This window comes from Homarus americanus, unplaced genomic scaffold, assembly GCF_018991925.1.
Source record: "Homarus americanus isolate GMGI-L3 unplaced genomic scaffold, GMGI_Hamer_2.0 scaffold9729, whole genome shotgun sequence".
Classification (NCBI taxonomy): Eukaryota; Metazoa; Arthropoda; class Malacostraca; order Decapoda; family Nephropidae; genus Homarus; species Homarus americanus.
The window spans coordinates 549,036-570,744 of NW_024728130.1; the positions used below are offsets into that span (position 1 = coordinate 549,036).

At 42.1% G+C, this 21,709-nt stretch overlaps 1 protein-coding gene across 5 annotated transcripts in view; it reads right to left on the reverse strand.

Moving 5' to 3' along the window:
• The window catches only part of LOC121866018 (protein sprint-like), a 107,139-nt gene that overhangs the window by 23,205 nt on the left and 62,225 nt on the right, over positions 1-21,709 (reverse strand). Inside the window, exons 1-2 of one of the 5 annotated variants that reach the window (XM_042365602.1) lie at positions 9,920-10,350; positions 8,548-9,181 (exon numbers count right to left, since the gene is read on the reverse strand). In XM_042365602.1, coding sequence (XP_042221536.1) covers positions 8,548-9,181; positions 9,920-10,083 — 798 coding nt within the window. In that variant the 5' untranslated portion in view covers positions 10,084-10,350. Of the gene's footprint in view, positions 1-8,547; positions 9,182-9,919; positions 10,351-21,709 lie in introns of those variants that run through there. The other 4 variants (XM_042365600.1, XM_042365603.1, XM_042365601.1 and 1 more) reach the window with 4 other exon arrangements.

Here is a 21,709-nt window from a genome sequence, read left to right on the forward strand (position 1 = left end):
GGGAATCAGTAGGTGAAATAACTCAAATATTTTAGTTTATACATCTGGTTATGTGTGTAAATGTCAGATGCTTACAAATTCACATAAACATAAGGATTATATGAAAGTTGTTTACGGGGACCCAACATGACAAAGACTCTCAGAATGTCAGTCAGGAAAGGCTACCTAAACCACTTGTGAATCTCATAATAAAAGATCTAAGTAAGTGATTGGTTCATGTTCACATAATCACGGTTCAGAAAATGCCCGGGATATTAAATTACTTTACATCTCTACGACCCACCCAGTTACTTATAATAAGAAAAACACGAACACGGATCTAAATGTAAATAACTTTAGCGTGTGACTGGAGGAACTCGGTCATGACAGTCTCAATTAAGTGTTTATCAGTGGCCAGAGTGCAGCGAAGTCACCCAGCCGTCGCCTATACCACACAAGTCCTGACGCTGGCTGCCTGCATCTGACGTCACCCACTATACCACACACAAGTTAACAACATCTACCACAGAAATAAATCCTTCAGTTATTTAATCATGAGGTTGACATAGAGAATATTATAGGTAGAAAGCAGTTATTTTATCCTACTTAGACAACCGAGAATGACTACAGCTGCTCAAACGGTTGAAAAAGGCTGCGGCAACGGCGGCACGAGGAGGAAAAGTATGAGTCACGCGCCGTATTTGGAGGAGCAATGAGGATGTGTGGCGGAGGTAGACAGTGACCATCTGGTGGCCCTATCCGGTACAGCGAGGTCAGGTCAAGACAGGGCAATTAGTGTAGGTACAGAGGGTTAATAGTACACTGGAAACAACACACCTGGGCGGGTTATTAAGAGGTGAGTGAGTGAGTAGGTTAGGTTGATTCCCACACTATCACCTGGGATAAACTTACCTGTCACACCTGCCACTCAGCTCAAGGTGTTTGTTATATTAGTGACGTCACACACACACACACACAGGTCAACAACCCTAAACCCTTCGACATTTACAAATAAACAACAAAAATACACAAGGATCAACTGAATATTAACCTAACCCCCCCCCATAACCACTTTAACATGCCAACAAGAGTTCGTGTTAGGTTGTTTTAGTGAGTCAGACGCAGCTCAACCCCCCCTCCCTCCCCTGACGATTTGTGGTGATGGAGAGGAGCAAATCTGAAATCTGAGAGGAGGGGGATAAAGGTGGGGGGGGCGGAGGGGGGGAGGTAAGGTAGGGAGATACGCACATGGAGGTTTGTTTCACTTGGTTAACCAGACTTTTAACCAATTAGCGAATACAGGGGAGGAAGGAGAGAAGAAGGGAAGAGGAAGGAAGGAAGAAGAGGGAGGAAGGAAGGAAGGAAGAGGGAGGAAGGAAGAAGAGGGAGGAAGGAAGGAAGGAAGGAAGATGGAGGAAGGAAGAAGAGGGAGGAAGAAGAGGAGGAGGAAGGAGTAGGAGGATGGAGGAAGAGGGAAGAATTAGAAGGAAAGAGGAAAGAGGAGGAAGAAGAGGGAGGAGGAAAGAGGAAGAAGAAAGGAGGAGGATGGTCAGTGCAGTATGAGAGCAAGAGAATCAAGTCACTGGAATTCGTACAAGCAACATGAAGCCTCACAGATTACCGGGGAGGATAGAGGGAAGGGATAGGGAGGGATGGGAGAGAAAGAGGATGCAGGGTAGGGAGGGATGGGAGAGGAAAGAGGATGCAGGGTATGGAGGAATGGGAGAGGGAGGGAGGGAAGAGGGAGGGTTATACCACATACTTCAGATCACAACAGCTACAAAACCTCGAGGAAAAAATCATTCAAATCAAAACAAAAAAGTAAATAAAACAAAATTATAAATTAATAAATAAATACAATAAATAAACACTAATAAATTAATAAAATAAATGAATACAAAATTACAAAACATAAAATATAAGATTTTTTTTTTTACCAAACCAGTTGTCGATTTCTGCATCCGGACCAAAACTACCCAAACCAGTTCCTGTGATTAGCCTATTACAATATTGTTGGTGTACAAGATAGGTGTGGTGCTGGAGGTACTAGGTGGTGTGGTACGAAGGGTGTGGAGGTACTAGGTGGTGTGGTGGTACTAGGGGTGTGGAGGTACTAGGTGGTGTGTGGTGTGGGTGGTACTGGTGGTACTAGGGGACTAGGGGTGGATACAGGTACAGGGCTGAGGAGACATAGGTGGTGTGGCATAAGGCTGGGGGAGACAAGGTGTGGGGTACAGGGCTGGTGGTACTAGGGGTGTGGTGGTGGCTAGGTTGTGGTGGTACTAGGATGTGGTGGGACAGGTACTAGGCTTAATTGTGGACTAGGCGTGAATAATTGTACAAGGGGTGGAGGAACTAGGAGGGTTGAAATACGTGGTGTGGTGACGGGTACGGGGACCAGAGAGACACGACAACAGAGCGGAGGAGGAGGGGAGAGACCATCAGATTATATCAGATGTCAAGAGGTGGGTGAATCTTGTTACTCTTGGAGATTACTGAAGGTGACTGAGGGAGAGGAGGAGGAAGAGAGGAAGGAAGGAGAGAGAAGGAAGAGGAGGAAGAAGAGGAAGAGGAGAGGAAGAGGAGGGAAAGAGGAGGAAGGGGAGGAAGGGAAGAGGGAGAAGGGAGGAGATGCGAGAGGAGGAGAAGGAAGAGGAGAAGGAAGAAGGAGGAGGGAAGAGGAGGAGGAAGAGAGGAAAGAAGAAGAAGGAAAATGAGAAGGAGAGTAAGAGAGGAGGAGGAAAGGAGGAAGAAAGGAGGAGGAGGGAGGAGGAGGAGGAGAGGAGAGGAGAGAGGAGGAAGAGAGAAGGGGGAGGAAGATGGGAAGGAAGAGGAGAGGGAAGATGGGGAAGATGGGAAGGAAGAGGAGAGGGAAGATGCAGAGGAGGAGAAGGAAGAGGAGAAGGGAGAGTAAGGAGGAGGAAGAGAAGGAAGAGAAGGAAGATGAGGAAGAGAAGAAGAGAAGGAAAATGAGAAGGGAGAGTAAGAGGAGGAAGAAAAGGAGGAGGAGGAGGACGAGGAAGGAGCAAATTTGACGGAGGAAGAGCAGAAACCAAAAGGAGGAAAAGGAGAGGAATAACCACAAGTGAGGAAGGGGAGGAAGAGGAACCAAACATGAAGAGGAAGAAGAAGAAGGAACCAACAGGCTAAACAAACATCTCAAACTTGTCATCATCAACACCACTACTTTAACCCCTTACCTGTCATATGATCATTACCTGTTAATTAATTATCTACTAATGAGGTCTAATACAGGTGTTAACTCTAAGGTGGCTATTATTATTTTCTGGAGAGGATAAATGGTACAGTGTTTGTTAAGAGCTGCAACACTCGAATGGTTATGTTGTGTTTGTGTTGATATTGTTATTGTTTCTCTTGAAGGTCGACCAACACCTATCACATTACCAACCTAACCTGCTCCGTATCCTGTGAAAAACCTTCTCTAACCTGTTCACCTTCTGCTGTCCTGCCTGCCTGTCTCTCAGTCATGTTGGATTGCGATTGATTCCTACATTTTACCTTTCCTCTTAAATACAGTCATCCACAAAACTCCTGTCACCTTATTCCTGAACCACGAACCTCGAGATTCAGAGTCGTAAATCCGAAGCACTTATGGACAGAATAATGCATCAGTCTACTGCTTAGGGTTCTCGAGTCTCTTATTTCGGGGATTTTTTGTGTTAGAGAGAGAGAGAGAGAGAGAGAGACCAAACGTAATGGCGTCAATTTTGCACCGAGACTATCCCAAATAAAATAAAACAACTCATTAAAATCACTACCATACGTCTTAAAGCGAAAGGTAAACAAACATTTATATAATCAATAAAACTTTCCTATAAATCTTTCCTTAACCTCAAAAACTCCCTTCTAAGATAACAAATATACCACAGAATGATATAAATTTATTGAGAATGTATATTGTGATGTATGGACGGTTTAATTTAATATATAAACAAATTGGATAACTGTATATTGTCACGTTATCGTACGGCCGACAGCGGTGTACGGGCCATCACCTGTTGCCGACTCGTGACTCAGTATAACCTGTTGTATCTAATTATTTTTTTTTTTCATCAAAGACTAAACGTGACACCCCTAGTTCCTTCCATGGCCCCTACAGTCGCCAGTTAGCTTGTGATCAATGACAGAATGACCCTCCGCACGCAAACGGCATAACAATCACACCTTTGAATTTGATCACGTTCAAGTCAATGGCGAATTCAACACACGTACTGGAACTAATTCATTGAGCACATGACGATTACGAACCTCAGTTTATTACACCTGATTAATTAAACACCCTAACACTAACTGGGGGGGTTTGAGGGGGTAGGTTAAGTTAAGCTTGGTTAAAACAGTTTCATAAAATCAAAAAGTCAACAAATGAGCAACAACACGTAACCCCGACGAGCCTAAACACATTTTCTCTTCTCTTCTCTTCTCTAGTGACCCCGGAGAGTACAGCCAACAAGGAGAGGGTTTGGTTACATTCAATAACATTATACTATCTGGAGGTGCTAGTAATATGGTGTGTTATGTGTCACCCTAACCCTCCCATTCACTCTCACACACACATACCTTCACACCGACACCCTCACCCACCCACGCATACACACCCTCACCCATCCACGCATACACACCCTCACCCACCACAGTATCCCAGGAGTGACAAATATCAGATATCCTTTAAGTTGTAGCTAATATCACTCTTGCACGACACACAGCGGTATTGTTCTCCATAAGTGACATTCTGGTACACTGTTAGCCGCACGACGTGTCACCCAGCACAATAGCCAACTCCGTTTATAACTTGTCTGGCGCCATTCTCACGTAACACATTATAATAGCCACTTGAGTAACCATGGAAAGAGAGGGTCACTGGATTCATAATATAAGTGAAAATTGATTCTACAACGAGCATAACTACACATAAGTGTCTAGTAACGTCATCAAAATACCACAACAGTACTTTACTTATGGTATGTGTTAATAAATATTGAGTAGTCACCCGTGTTCCTCTGTCTGGTTAAGTTCGTGAGTGGTTACGTCAGCTGCATCACGGGTCCAGCCTCAAGGTAAGCAGCGGGTACCATCCTCACCTCACTACCTCCTGTTCCGTCTCTGTCGCCACACTGGCCGCCAGGAGGAGGAAGCCAGGTGCTCCTTCACTACACACACACACACACACACACACAGGCACGAACACACACACAGGCACGAACACACACACACATCTACGGGAAAAAAAATCGCAGGTATATACACACAGTCACATACGCAGTCACACACAGTCACGTGTTGGGATGTGGGTCACAGTGAACACCTCTACATGTTGCAGCAGTAACTAACGGTGAGGGAAGCTGTCGTCCTCACACACACTCAGCCACCAACTCTCCCATGTCACGCACTCACACACCCACCCACCACCACATAAAAGTATTTCTACCACATTAATATAGACAAGTCATCAAGAACTGGTCAGGAGGTGAGTCAGTGGTCAACTTCACACACACACACACACACACACACACACACACACACACACACACACAAGACTGGTATTCACTGAGCAATAGACAACACGTATAGTAATATCTTAAATAATCTTCTAAATATCTGACTGTTTTAATTACTATATAATACCTATATAATTCAGTGTAATTTATTGATACAGATTAGCAAATACTTCGATATTATTACAAATTAACGCCCCCAAAAATACACAACACTGAAAAATGAAAAACCAATTGAATAACGAGAAGCGTTTGTTAACCTGACAGAAGGAAGCGGTGAGACGACGCATCGAGTATCACATTAATAACTTTTTCTCTTAATAGATGGTGCTGATGTATTTTTTCCCTCTCTGGATTAACAAGACTCGGAATTAAACCTCAACTAACACAATAAAACAGCGCGTGGTTCATATGAGCGTCTGTCAGGTGGTTAAGGTTCAATTTGGGAGGTTATGTTTGATTCGCTGGAGGTGCATGGTCTTGTCTTGCCACCGCTCAAGGTAAAACATCGTAGGCCGACCAGCTTGTCCTACGAGTTACTGAGGTGTTCTCGTGAGCTTTAGTTTTAACTATGTAACACACTCGGTCACAGCTTCACTTTCAAAAGAGTCTTAGGAACCAAACTCTTGAATTATCGTCTTATAAATAAATTCATAGAATACTAAACTGTCTAAATTCTACTGTCACTGTTTAAACCTTCGAATATCTACACCTGGACAGTATTTGGATGTTACCTAGAGAGGGAACAGTTGCCTCTATAGCACAGTAAACCCGAAAACATTCTTCTTTCTCTGTCATCCATCAATCATACACAGGCACAATCAGACACAGGCACACACACACACACACATAAACACACCGGAAGGAAGTGTGGTGGGCGTGAACATCCGTATACACCACAACCACCACCAACCTAGCCACCGTGACTGACCCAACACAAGCTAGTGTACTGTACAAACACTGACCAAACGCCCGAGCATGCGTCTTCAGGAGGCTCTTACTTCCTGTACCTGTCCAACACCATGACACAACCCACACCTGCGGCACCTCACACCTGCTGTCGACCACTTACGACACCTCAATCCTGCTGCCGACCACTTACGACACCTCAATCCTGCTGCCGACCACTTACGACACTTCAATCATGCTGTCGACTAAATACGTAAGGTTTTCAATGCCCCACACGACACAAGGCACCTCTCCACAGTATACCTCAGGGCGGAAGAAGTACTGTAACCAACTGTATCTGACCACCACGCTGTATCACTTCTGTAACTACGTGACGAGGCGGTACACTCACTCAGTCTACAAGATCTCTCAATTTTTATGCAGAGAGGGAAGGGGGTGGTGAAGAGGGTGGTGGGGAGGAAGGAGTGAGTGGGGAGGGTGGTAGGGAGGGAGGAAAAAAGAGGGGTGGAGGGAGAAGAAAGAGGGAAGGGGTGGATGAGGGGAGGAAGGGAAAGGGTGGATGAGGGGAAGAGGGGTGGAGAAGAGAAAAGAGAGGAAAAGGGGTGGATGAGGGGGAGGAAGGGGTGGATGAGGGAAGAGAGAGAGAGGGGTGGAGAAGAGAAAAGAGAGAGGGAAAGAGGTGGGGGGAGAGAGAGAGGGAGGAAAGGTGATAGGAGAGGGAAGAAGAAGTGGAGGAGAGAGAGAGGGGAAGGGGTGGAGGAAAGAGGGGAAGGAGAGAGAGAGGGGAAAGAGGTGTGTGGAGGAGGGAAAGAGAGAGAGATGTGTGTGGAGAGAAAAAAGAGAGTGAAGAAGGGGTGAAGGAGGGAGGGAAGAGAGAGGGAGGAGGAGGGAGGAGGAGGAGGGAGGAGGAGGAGGAGGAGGGAAGAGGGAGAAGCCAAGTATCTCGTCTGGGTTCAACTTTGCTATAACATGTTAACACCTCGCGATTTTCCCTCCAGGTTAATTAATTACCAGGTGTGTTTCCTCCCCCCTCCCGGCAAGTGTGTGTGTGTGTGTGTGTGTGTGTAGTAGCCACGGGTGTAATCTCGGTGTACTCCTTGTTATCAAACGTCACGTCGCGTCACAATTTAATGACGTAATCGGTTGTGACGTTATATTGCTGCCTGTTCCTGACGCCATATAGCGACAACACCTTCTACTGTATTTACTGACCAAGGAATAATATAAAGCGTTGAGAGAATAAATTGTGTGACGCTACTAAGATCACCAGAAGATTCGCCCAATTCTAGTTTATTTCACAAGAAGATTAACCACTCTAACGTTATCTGGGGGCTTGGTTTAGATTGGTTTGGTTAGCGTTAAGTCGTATGTAGTGTTAAAAGGTTTTACGCCCGTAGCCCCCTCGCCTATTGTTTGTTTACAGTGAGTGCAGCGCCTCCTGTATGCAATATACCGTCGACATTCATAAATTCACATTATTTCTGGATACGATCATTATTTCTGCTTATAAAAATCATCTCTAAATTCATATGGATTATTTTAAGGATAAATTTATCTTATTTCACCCCCAAAAAATCAGATAAAATATACCTGAATTTCATCCTTACCTTCAGTAGTTACCAACGAGTACATACAAATATACAGTAATAATAACACACCTTTTCATGATCTATAATGAAAATCTAATTAAAAGGTAAGTAAAATATATTAAATAAATAAATCACAATTAAAAGAGAAGAAAAATATGAAGGAAATGGAAGACACAGTGTTTACATAAAGAGACTGTTAATGAGGATGGCATGTTGCAAGTGTCTCGTCCGACAGGTGAGTTGGTACCTTGTTAACACCTGTCGGGACATCTCACCCTCTCAGGCCTTAGGTAACCAACACAACATATATATACAGACGGATTAATCAGCATGGCCAAGAACACGATGCTCTACACACACACACTAACATGCAGCAGAAAGCGTTACTACGGCTGTTAATTTTGTTATTATGAAGATGTTTAAAGTGGTAGCAAGTCGTGCTAGTGGAGGTGACAATACGGTGCTAGGGGAGGTGATAGCGCGGTGTTAGAAGCAGCAGGCAGGCAAGCAAGAGGTGCTACAGGTGCAAGTAAGTATTGTTAGTGGGCGCCATCTACCTGGTAGTTATCATCATCATCATCAGACCCGCCACCACTGTAGTCGACCAGATCAAGAATAGGGGGGCAGAACCCGCCAGTGTGTGAGGAGGAGGAGGCCGAGGTGGAGGAAGTGTTGGTGTTGGAGGTGGACGAGCAGGTGGTGGAGGAGGTGTTAAAGTGTATGGTGTCTTGGTGGATGGGTGGAGGAAGTCCCCCACCACCCAGGCCCACACCACTACCAGGCATCAAGGTGTCTACCGTACCCTCGTGGTTGTGGTGGCAGCTGCCGGACACACCGATGACACCAACACCGGGGCGTCGTACTCCACTGGTAGTATGTTGGTGCTGTTCCTTGCTGTTGTTGGAGCTCCGGGGTACTCCAACACTTCTGGGGGCAGGGGTGGGCTTTGTGTTGGAGGTGGGAATTGTGTGGGAGGGAAGGTTGGAGGAGGAGAGAGGGTTAGTGGTGGTGGAGGAGAATGTGTTGATGGAGTTAGAGGAGGGTGTGTTGGAGAAGTGGTGGTGGTGGTGATGGTGATGCTCTGTTCCTCCCTGACGGTGGTGACCTGGCGGAGTGCTCTCTCCAGGGACTGTGATGACGTCGACTGGCTCTCCCACACTTGCCATATACTCGTCAGCGACACCATCTCTTCTGTAACGACAATAACAAACAATTAATACCACGTCATCAAAACAAACAATACCACGTGGTCAAAAAAACAATACCACGTGGTCAAAACAAAAACAACAATACCACGTCATCAAAACAAACACAACAACAATTATTACGTTATCAACACAAACAAACAATGCCACGTGGTCAAAACAAACAATAATATATCCTATAATAAACATAACATAATTCCTAACAAATAAATTAATAATAAAATAATATAAGTCAAATGAATTTATCCCAAGTGACATTTATAAAAACACTTTAAGAGAGAGACTATTCAGACAGATAGACAGACAGACATGCAAGACACACACACACACACACACACATATATATAGACAGACACACATACACAGGCAGACAGACACACGAAACAATGAAAGAGCCCCCTCCCCCCCACACACACACACACAGATGACAGCCACCAGTGATTCTATTGTAATACGATAGGTTCTCTCCTCTTCATATAACAGCAGGTAAGGTAAGACTCTCTGTGACTCAAGAAAAACACACACACACACACTTACAGGGATATGACACTCTGATGATACCACTGACACGAAACATTGACAGACACGAAATACAAATACGAAACGGAAACACGACATTTACCTCTTTAGCAACCTCTACTTTCCTTGTTTGTGTGCGTATGTCGAAGGAATTCTTGTTTTACATTATTATGACCACAAACACGTGTTCACTAGTATAGCACACCTGTTGTGACGCCAGCAGATGCAGTTGCGTTTCCTGTTGGTGCAGTTGGGACACTTCCTCCAGCGGGGTGGTAGGAGCTTGGCGGGGTTCATCCAATCCCTGAACTTGGTGAAGGGTGTGCTCCTCCCCCGAGTAGGTTCAGTGATCACTATTTTCTCATGCATTGTTATATAGCTACAGTACGTGTGGGTGCAGAGACAGTCCTGCCAACCACTAACTTAACCCGTGTACTGTGGCAGACTGGGTGTCCACACTCGGCAAGGTATAGCGATAAACTGAGGTTGTGGATTAGGGTCAAGCTTTATATACAAGTTCTTGTCGAGAAAAAAAAAATCAGATAGATCTTCCCATGACGTCAGCTGATAACGTAAACACCAAGTCGACGGAAGCACTGCTATACTACACACCGTTCATTAACTGTCGTATTGGCATCACGTCTTTCTATATTTTGCTTGTATCTTAGCACCCATTACATTTTTTAATTTCCTATGGATGAGATAATAAAACCACTATGAACACCCACAAATTATACATCAGTGTTTATCAAAAAATAAATAAATATACATATATACTGTATACTATATACATACTATACTCTGATACAGACTCAATGTCCACCGAGACCCACGACTACACTACGGGAACAAAACCCCACTGATATGGGTCACACGAACTTCAAAACCCACTAACCAGGCAAAAATAAAATAAATAACTAAATAAAAATGCCAACTACATCAATAAAAACGCCATGTAACACTAAAAAATACTGCACCGCCATGAAAACCATACGTTCATTTGTAAAAGATTAACGAATCACTCATATTTTACAAGCCTAGTCACAATAGACATTCGTAAACACATTCTGGGTCATCATATCAATAACATACACAAAAATACATCCTAAAATACTCATGAATCACAGCAAGATTGTAAATAAATAGAATAACCAAAGCAAGAAAGGATAAATAAGTGTTATCTTGCCTTCACAATCCCCAGGCAAATAATAAGATAGCACTACCAAGATGTTGAAACACTCCGATATCTTTTTCATTTTCCGAAAGTCATTTGTGAGTCATGCAGAGTAGATATAAGCCCCAAAACTGGTGATATGACGTAAAGAAACAAGAAGAAAATTTCCTGGCAGTGGTTGGGGAAGCATCGTGTACACTGCATTTCTAATCCTTATTCCTCCCAAATTTTGCTCCTATGATTCCCCTACTGATTTGTTACTTAATATATATTATAAAATAAGGCGACTATATATTCTCAATGACTAACTTTTATTCATCACCTAACGCTATAGTGTGTGGGGGTTTCCTTTCATCATTAACACTAAGTCACATATGGAAAATATCTTCATATATCCTTGTAATATATTTTCTTACTATTGAGATATATCGGTATAGCTATATCTTATCTATATAAAACACAGAAGTATGTCTGTTTGTGTGTGTGTGTGTGTGTGTGTGTGTGTGTGTGTTGTGTGTCCGCACGAGAATCTCGGAAACTACTTTACCGATCTGTAGTGATGATGGATGGTGTTATATGTAGTGATGATGGATGGTGTTATATGTAGTGATGATGGATGGTGTTATATGTAGTGATGATGGATGGTGTTATATGTAGTGATGATGGATGGTGTTATATGTAGTGATGATGGATGGTGTTATATGTAGTGATGATGGATGGTGTTATATGTAGTGATGATGGATGGTGTTATATGTAGTGATGATGGATGTTGTTATATGTAGTGATGATGGGTGGTGTTATATGTAGTGATGATGGATGGTGTTATATGTAGTGATGATGGGTGGTGTTATGTAGTGATGATGGATGGTGTTATATGTAGTGATGATGGATGGTGTTATATGTAGTGATGATGGATGTTGTTATATGTAGTGATGATGGGTGGTGTTATATGTAGTGATGATGGGTGGTGTTATATGTAGTGATGATGGATGGTGTTATATGTAGTGATGATGGGTGGTGTTATATGTAGTGTGATGATGGGTGGTGTTATATGTAGTGATGATGGATGTTGTTATATGTAGTGATGATGGATGTTGTTATATGTAGTGATGATGGATGTTGTTATATGTAGTGATGATGGGTGGTGTTATATGTAGTGATGATGGATGGTGTTATGTAGTGATGATGGGTGGTGTTATGTATGATGGGATGGTGTTATATGTAGTGATGATGGATGTTGTTATATGTAGTGATGATGGATGGTGTTATATGTAGTGATGATGGATGGTGTTATATGTAGTGATGATGGGTGGTGTTATATGTAGTGATGATGGGTGGTGTTATATGTATTCTTTCTTAGAATTCTGAACGTGCTATTGTTTGAGACTACCTTTGCACCACATCCGTGGCCCAACATCATATGCAGCACTCAAGACAGTGAATGGACAAGTCTGCAGAACCTATCAGGAAGCGTGCACTCTCCTTGGCCTACTGGAAGATGATGGTCACTGGAATGACACATTAGAAGAGGCAGCAGCTACTCAATCGCCAATGAGAATGAGGAACCTGTTTGCCATCATGATTGCTACATGTGGACTTTCCAACCCAAGCCAGCTCTGGAAAAACCACCAAGAAAGTCTTTCAGAGGATCTGCTTCATCAAGCAAGAAGAGAACATCCTGGTCAAGAGATCAAGAGATTGAGTTCATGGATGACATGTTCAACAGGGCTCTGATCATGCTGGAAGACAAGGTGATGGTGCTATGCGGAAAAAAACCTGACTGATTTTTGATTGCCTTCCCCAAACCGAGAAGAATCAGTAGTTGCAAACAGGGAGTTGCTCAGAGACACAGACTACTCAGTTGAAGTTCTGGTGAATTTTCTTGAAGAAAATGAGCTTCACCTGGTGCCTGATCAAGTAAATGCTTATGAACAGATCTTGCAAGCGATACAGGCGGACCATGGAGGTATGATCTTTCTCGATGCACCTGGCGGAACAGGAAAAACATTCCTCATCAACCTTCTGTTGGCCAAAGTACGTCATCAGGGGAAAATTGCTCTTGCTGTGGCATCCTCAGGCATTGCCGCAACACTACTAGAAGGAGGACGTACTGTACACTCAACTTTTAAACTGCCTCTCAACCTCGCTCACAATGAGAATCCAGTGTGCGACATCAAAAAAGGATCAGTAAAGGCAAAACTCCTAGAAAAATGCAGCCTCATAGTCTGGGATGAATGCGCTATGTCTCACAAGTTAGCGTTTGAAGCATTGGACAGGACCTTGCAAGACATACGAGAAAATGACCAGCTCATGGGTGGCATTACAATGGTCATTGCTGGAGACTTTCGCCAGACCCTACCTGTCATTCCTCGAAGCACTCCAGCTGATGAACTGAATGCGTGCTTCAAGGCATCATACCTTTGGAGAAGTGTTCAGACACTCACCCTATCCACAAACATGAGAGTACATCTACAAGGAGATCAGGATGCTGGACGGTTTGCAAACCTTATACTACAGATTGGGAATGGAACTTTCCCTGTTGATTCAGAAGGACAAATAATCATTCCTCAAGGATGTGAAAATGTTGTAAAGTCCTCAACTGAGCTCACTAACATGGTCTACCCAAACATTATCCACCACTACAAGGATCACAAGTGGCTGCGTGAACGCGCAATTCTGGCACCAAAGAATGAAACAGTGGCTGAAATCAATATGACTCTACTCAGACAGCTTCCAGGCAGTGAGACCTCATTCAAATCCGTTGATACAGTTATCGACCAGGATCAAGCAGTCCAGTACTCTGCAGAATTCTTTAATTCTTTGGAGCCCGCTGGAATGCCTCCTCACCACCTCACTCTCAAGATTGGAACTCCTATAATGCTCTTAAAGAAATCTTGAACCACCAATCCTCTGCAATGGCACAAGACTGGTGGTGAAGAACATGATGCAACATGTACTGGAAGCTACAATACTGACAGGAAAAGCTAAAGAAGAGGACGTTTTTATAACAAGGATACCTCTCATCACCACTGACCTGCCATTTGAGTTCAAGCGACTTCAGTTCCCGGTTAAAGTGAGCTTTGCCATGACCATCTACAAAAGCCAGGGACAGTCCCTAAAGATGGTTGGCCTAAACCTGGTGTTTCGTTGCTTCTCTCATGGACAGTTCTATGTTGGATGCTCCAGAGTGGGAACTGGCAAAAATCTGTACATACTTGCTGCTAATGGCAAAACCAAAAATGTGGTCTACCTTAATGCACTACAGTGAGACAATGTGGAGCCTCCCGGAGGGTTGCGTCCTACCGTGGCCTCGCGAAAGAGTGATTCCGCTAGTTAGTTTCTATATACTGTCATTTTTTCTCCTAGGATGATCAATAGCGGGGTGTATGTGTGAATTTTTCTCCCAGGACGGTTTTGGCGTCTTATACTACACCGAAAAAATCCAACTTAACGTTAACCTTAACTAACAATAACATACATATGATTTATTTACCTTATTAACACGTAGTTAGTTATAGCAATTAATACACATATAACATACAATTCTAGTCCTATTTTCGTACTAATCTGAATACAGTATCTTTTAAAAATACAACAAAACTATTTTATCCGATTACTGCACCACACACGTCATCGGTCATTAGATACAGTAAATATGTTTATATCCAATGAGATTACTAATTAAAACTGGATACCAATAAGTATGACGAAATACTTCGGTAAATAATTATAATAATGATCCCTTTAAGAAGAAAATCACCAATGTCGTAGATACAGGTCATGTAAATAAATATCGATGCATTACCCCTTTGAATATTTATATAATTAATGTACACGTTTAAAGACCTTAACTAGTAGTTAAAGCGCAGTAGTACATTATAACATTACCTTCTACAGTATATTAACATGATGCGGGTAACGAACTCAATTACATCTTGCAGTGACTTAAATAAATTCTTCCTAATACTGGCGTCAAATACTCCATTAATAAAGATGTTTGAAGGCATTAATGGCATCTGAGACAAAGTTAATCACATAATATTATAATTTTCTCTCTAATCAACCATTTAGTCAGCGATTTAGTACAGTGTTAATGATATGAAAACCCAGTGATGTGAGTGGAGGGGAGGAAGTGGTACGGGTGGGATACGAACATATTAATATTTTTTAGTTATATTATTATTGGAATTTAAGGTTCATATGTAAAGTTATTTTGAAAAGATTAATTAAAATATTACAATTAAATAAAAAAGTAAAAAAAAAAAAAATAATAATAATAATAATAATAAAAATAATAATAATAAAACTTGTGTATCTCAATAAAACGTAAACAAATAATACAATACTAACACCATCACCAGCAATTACCATCATCACAACCATCACTCCCACTATCATCATCCTATGTCACAACCCCCACCACTATCACCACACCCTCCACCACTATCACCACACCCTCCACCACTATCACCACACCCTCCACCACTACTACCACCCCCACCTCTATCACTATCGCCACCAAGTAGGCGTAAAGAGCGGCTACCCCACACAGCACCCAATACAGCTTCCCCGATAACCACTATCTTTGTTAACTGACGGTGGCATCTTGGCAGGATTTAAACTATCTTATAAACTTCTCAAAATTCAAGTGTTATCTGATATCGGCGTCATGAAATGTGTTGACGCGATAACAAACACGAGCAAACACACCCCCTCAGCCTTCACCCACGACCCATGACCTTGGAGGAACATGACCTTGAATGAACGTGACCTCCTGACTCTTGCAAGTTACTTTTGACCGTGTACGTGACCTCCTGACCCTTGCAAGTGAACTCCTGACTCTTGCAAGTTACTTTTGACCGTGTACGTGACCTCCTGAACCCAGCATGTGACATCCTGACCTTCACAAGTGACCTCTGACCTTGCAAGTGACCCCTGACCCCGCCTCCCAAGACAACAACAGAGCGGAAATCACTTCGGAAAGCTGACACCAAGACGGAGACCTCAAGAACTGCCTCACCCTAATATTGCATAAAGTGACGTAACTCTCTCTCTCTCTCTCTCTCTCTCTCTCTCCTTCCTGTTGCACACACACACACACACACACACACACACACACACACACACACATCAAATTTACAAAAAAAAAAACTATAAATTAACAAGGAAAAGGTTTAATAACATCCCAAGAGGAATTTAAGAATTTGAAACTTAAATGTTAGAGTACACTGTAGCCCATGTTAGAGCATACTGTAGCCATGTTAGAGTATTACTGTAGCCCATGTTAGAGTACACTGTAGCCCATGTTAAGAGTACACTGTAGCCCATGTACACTGACCAACATGAACTAATCTGAACCCAAACTTGTAATGCGTCACTGTGGCTTAAAATATATTGATAGCACTGATAAATAATAGATGCTAATGCTAATGTAGGTTGTACTCAAAAGTAATATATACAGTTCTATTTCTTATGACAATTCCTTGAGTACGATGATTTAACCCTTTAAGGAGGAGGATCTAACCCCCCCTGTGGATGATGATTTAACCCTTTGAGGATGATTTTACCCCTTTGAGTATGATATTTAACCCCGTTGAGTACGATGGCAATCCTTTGAGTACAATGATTTGATCCTTTGAGTACGATGATCTGCCTCACTTTAAGTACGATGATATGACCCCTTGAACACGATCATGGCAACTGAAGGAATTATGCCATTGTACTAAAGGGGTCAAATCATCATACGCAAGGTGCCAAATCATCGTACTCAAAAAAGTTAAAAGACCTTAGTTGTTGAAGCGCAGTGATAACATTAAACCAACAAATACCTCCACAACACAATACCACACAATACACCACACCACACAACACCACACCACCACACATCTTTTAAGTCAAGCATGACCTACTAAACGGTTTATACATGCAATAATCAAAGTTATTGTACGTCTCTATAATATAAACTACTTAAATTATGTTCTCACTATTTACAAACTATTAACAGACAGACAGACAGACAGACAGACAGACAGACTAGGACAATCAATAACATGTTCAGTGTCACTATCCAATGCAGTATTTCAGCAGCTTGTAAACTAACCCATGTTGTTTAGTAGTTCCGTTCAAGATAGATTTATATTCGTACGAGGCTAATGCTATGTTCACAGTCCACCATGTGTTAGTTTGTGTTTCAATAATTTACTTCGACATCTGTGTTTGAGTGTTTTATAAGACCTATATCTGACAATCGTAGTCAATAAAAAATAAGAATTGATTTCGTCTAAGGATTCGTAAATGACTGGAACGAGGAAAAGATTGGAAATTAATACAACAGTTAAAAGCCTATAGTCACACAACGGATGAAAACGCACGAATTCAAACGCTCTAGTTAAGGTCACTTTTCAAACGTCAAAACATATATTTACACTTCATTATAATTCCTAGCCTGATTTTCCAATGTATATATATATATATATATATCCACAGTCCACACAGTAACTCGAAACTAACAGCGTGAGTAACTTAGAGAACACTGAATAAGTGACAAGTAGCTATGGCGTTTGCTCTATCACGACTGCGGTGGGAGGTGTTGGAGGTTGGCTGACTTAGACACTGGGACACACACGCACCACACCATAGCTCCTCCCCACTGCTGATAAACACTGTAACTCATTCCAGATAACCTGATAACATCATCTTCCGGTTAAATACCTATCTGTTTTAACACCACTTTAACATAGCTTCTTGAAGTAACTGATTTTATAACATTCAGTTAAACATATAGATTACAATGACTACATACAGACTACGATAACTATATACGAGTTGGGTTAGGTTAGGTCAAGGTCAATGTAGTGAGGTCAGACGGCGAGCAAGTGAGGTTCGAGGTCAGGTGGGAGTGATGGCATTAGCTAATCCACTCTGCCTGCGTGTGCTTGACAAGTTGACCCCATTCTGACCCGGGCCATTTGCGTGTACACAATCAATATAATATTTTGTGACGTGGTACATTTTCATTGAACTGGCCTCAGTGCTGCAGAGATGCCGAGCCACTGTTGAAGGGCCTTTACAAGTTTCAGAAAGGGGTAATATTATCGTCCAAGTCATTTATAGGGTTGTACAAAATGCTCCACAAGTCTTTTAATCCTGAATTCATTCTAACTAGAAAACTAAATCAAGGTTGTCTGGAGCATTTGTTTGGGTGCATGGAACCTACGACCATCCAAATGCTGTGAATTTTAAGTTCAAGAAGTTACTCCCGGGAAAAGACGTTTCACTAATTTCTGAGAAATCTAACACAACTAATGATACTTTTGACTGCTTGCCAAGAAATATTGATCTTAGACGAACAATAAAGGTACACCTTTCAATGACAGAGAGCTGGCAGTAGAACTAACTAATCACTGTTTCAAAGACTTGGATACTGGCAATGAAGTAGACAAAAAGTTAAATACCCTCACTTAGGCCAGAAAGTCACTGAGTGCACATCCATGACCAAAATTTGGACAGAGGAAATAAACAAAGGTGAACTGTATGTTCCTTCTGACACTATTAACCATTATGAGAGACTTATTTAAGGCTGTACATGGGGACAGTCTTATGGAGGAGAAAGACTGTTTCAAAACAATTGTGTCTAAGATAAGAGTTGATGTACCCCAGGATGTTTTACCCTTCTTTGACAAAATATCTGTTCTTTAAACTGAACAGTAGTATTAGGATATATAAGAACAAAGTAAGAATTGCAGAAGTGAAAAAAAATATTAAAATCTCAAAATGATAGTAGGAAAAACAGATTGCCTTGGGTTACAGTTGATGTAAATCATATATGTTATTTATTTATTACCTATGTGTGTGTAAATAAAGTACAAGTTATGATATATTTATTCCCCTTTTAGAGACACACACTAATACGGAAACATTTCAGAGGAGGCATTTATGAACTCAAGTGCACAGATCAAATGCACTGAAATAAGCGCATGAATTTCAGGAAACTAGTAAGCTGACGTACGTGTGTGTGTGGTGTGTGAGAACAATCCCAGGCTCACTAAAGCTCTCGTTAAGCCCCAGGACAGTGTGTAAGTGACTCAGGATGAGTTAGAGTAGACTGTACCGGTGTGGTCTTCAAGGCATGAGGGTCATAGTGAGGCCTCCATACATCAGTACAGGGACATAGACTAATAGCGATGGTGTGTAGCTACATACATACTACATACATACATACATACATACATACATACATTACTTATCTCGTTCACTAAATCTTAAAAATCAAACTTGAATCGAATCCCAAACCAGATTTATGGGGGAGGCCAGCCAAACTCTCTCACCCTGACCCCCTCCCTCTCCCTCCCTCCCTCACACTTCTACCCCCTCCCTTCTCCCACCTCCTGATGCTCCCTCCTCCCTCCCACCTCTCCTGATGCCTCCTTCCCTCCTATACCCTGTTACCCTCTCCCGACACCCCTCCTCCCGACACCCCTCCCTCCCTCCTCCCTCTTCTTCCTCCCGCCGTGATGACGCCTCCAAGAATCATTTTAAAAAGTATGCCGAAAAAAAATAGTGTTGTTTGCGATAAGATAGACAAATAGATCTGACTGAGCGCCCAGAGAGATAACACTCAACTCTGGCGAGGTAAGACGATAGAGGACGATAAGAGGGGAAGGGAGATTTAGTTGTAACGCCTCCACCCCCACCTAGTCGACCCTGCTGTGAAAGGGTACCTGGTTTTAGTTGAGAGGAAAGCACGCACCTGACAACTTACATTAAAAACACACACACAAAAACACACACACACACACACTTACCATTAAAACACACACACACACGATTCCTCCATAAATTGTTTTACAGTGTATGTTTGTACGCTTGGTAGTTAAGGTTTGTTTGTGTGTGTGTGTGTGTGTGTGTACTCAAGCACAGGTCCCCTGATACCTGTACTGGCTCAACCCGCTCGTGCTTGACCATGCATGACCTGTGTGTATACTGTATACCATCCACTTCACCTGTCTGTCTGTCTGTCTGTCTTCAACTCTCTCTCTCTCTCTAACACACACACACACACACACACACACACACACACACACACACAAGTAAACAATATTAAGTTATAAGATTACTTTAATAACTTAATTGACAGTGACGAGGAAGGTGTTATCAGAGGCGAGTATAATCAGCGGTTCGCCATGCTATAATCGCCCTTAAAGACACACCTAATTATAGAAGCAACCACAGCCTAATTATCCTCATTACGACACCATAACTACCTAGTCCCTTACGTGTATTTATATATCGTTACCATCAATTACGTGCATTTATATATCGTATCGGTAATTATTGCATTTATATATCGTTACCATTAATTACGTGCATTTATATATCGTTACCATTAATTACGTGCATTTATATATCATTACCATTAATTACGTGCATTTATATATCGTTACCATTAATTACGTGCATTTATATATCGTTACCATTAATTTCGTGCATTTACATATCGTTACCATTAATCACGTGCATTCTATCACCACTATTATTACGTGCATTTATATATCAGTTAAGAACCTCGGTAAATATGGAACCTTAACATCAATTTTATAGTTTTAAGTAACAAATAAAGAACATTTTGACATTAACATTCACGATAGTTTTTCATTTGACTAGCATCTAAGAGTCACCTAGCGGCAGGACGGTACACTAACAGCCCGCCATGTAAACAAACACTCACTCCCTTCCACCCTCCACCATTTTACTGTCAGGCTAAATTAATGTACTTTCTCGTTAATTACATTTGATACAGGAATCAATAGTGTGGAGAGGCGACGCTCACTGTAAATGATGGTGGGGACGGGTGGGAGGAGTTTTGGTGTGTGAATGTGTAGTATATTAAATTCCAGGTCGTAATGTTTGTATAGGTCTCTCTCTCTCTCTCTCTCTGGCTATCCTCGCTACCCTTGAGGCCGGATATAAATATTACAACATCAGGGCAAGTCAGGTCAGAAGAAATCCTCCACACACCAGGTCAAGCTATGAATAGGTCATGATAGGTCACTGTAGACTGGAGGCTATGTAGAGACTCATGGGAATAAGTAATTAGAGGTCAAGAATACAATTATTTCCGTCAGCAGGTCAGGTCAAGTCAGGTCAGGTCATATTGTTGAGGGTTGATATTTTTTTAGTTTTTGCCTTGAATATTAATAATAATAATAAATAATAGTTATAATAATAATAATAATAATAATAATAATAATAATAATAATAATAATAATAATAATAATAATAAAATAATAGTAAAATAATAATAATAATAAATAATAAATAATAATAATAATAATAATAATAATAATAATAATAATAATAATAATAAAACACCAACCACAACTACTACCACCGTTACAACAGCCGCCAACAACAACCACCACCATTAACACTTCCTCTTCACTGTTCTTCTTCCCCCTCATCACCTCTCCCCGTCCCTAATCATTAACCACTTATTCCTTCTTCTCTCCTCTCTATACCTTCTTCCCTCCTCTCCTAACACCCCTCCTCCCACACCATCGTCCTCCTCCCACACCATCAACCACTCCCCACCCTCCCATACCATCATCATTCCCTCACCTCATCAACCACCCCTCCTCCTTCCCACCACCCCCTTAACTACGAGAGGCACAGTACATCGATCTCTCCCTCTATTGTACTGTTATGATTCACACTCGCTCACAGTACCTGGTGGCTGGACCTCGGGCGCCACACACACACACAGAATGACGCCCCTGAGTGACGCCCCTGAGTGACGCCCCTTGGAGTGACACCCCCTGAGTC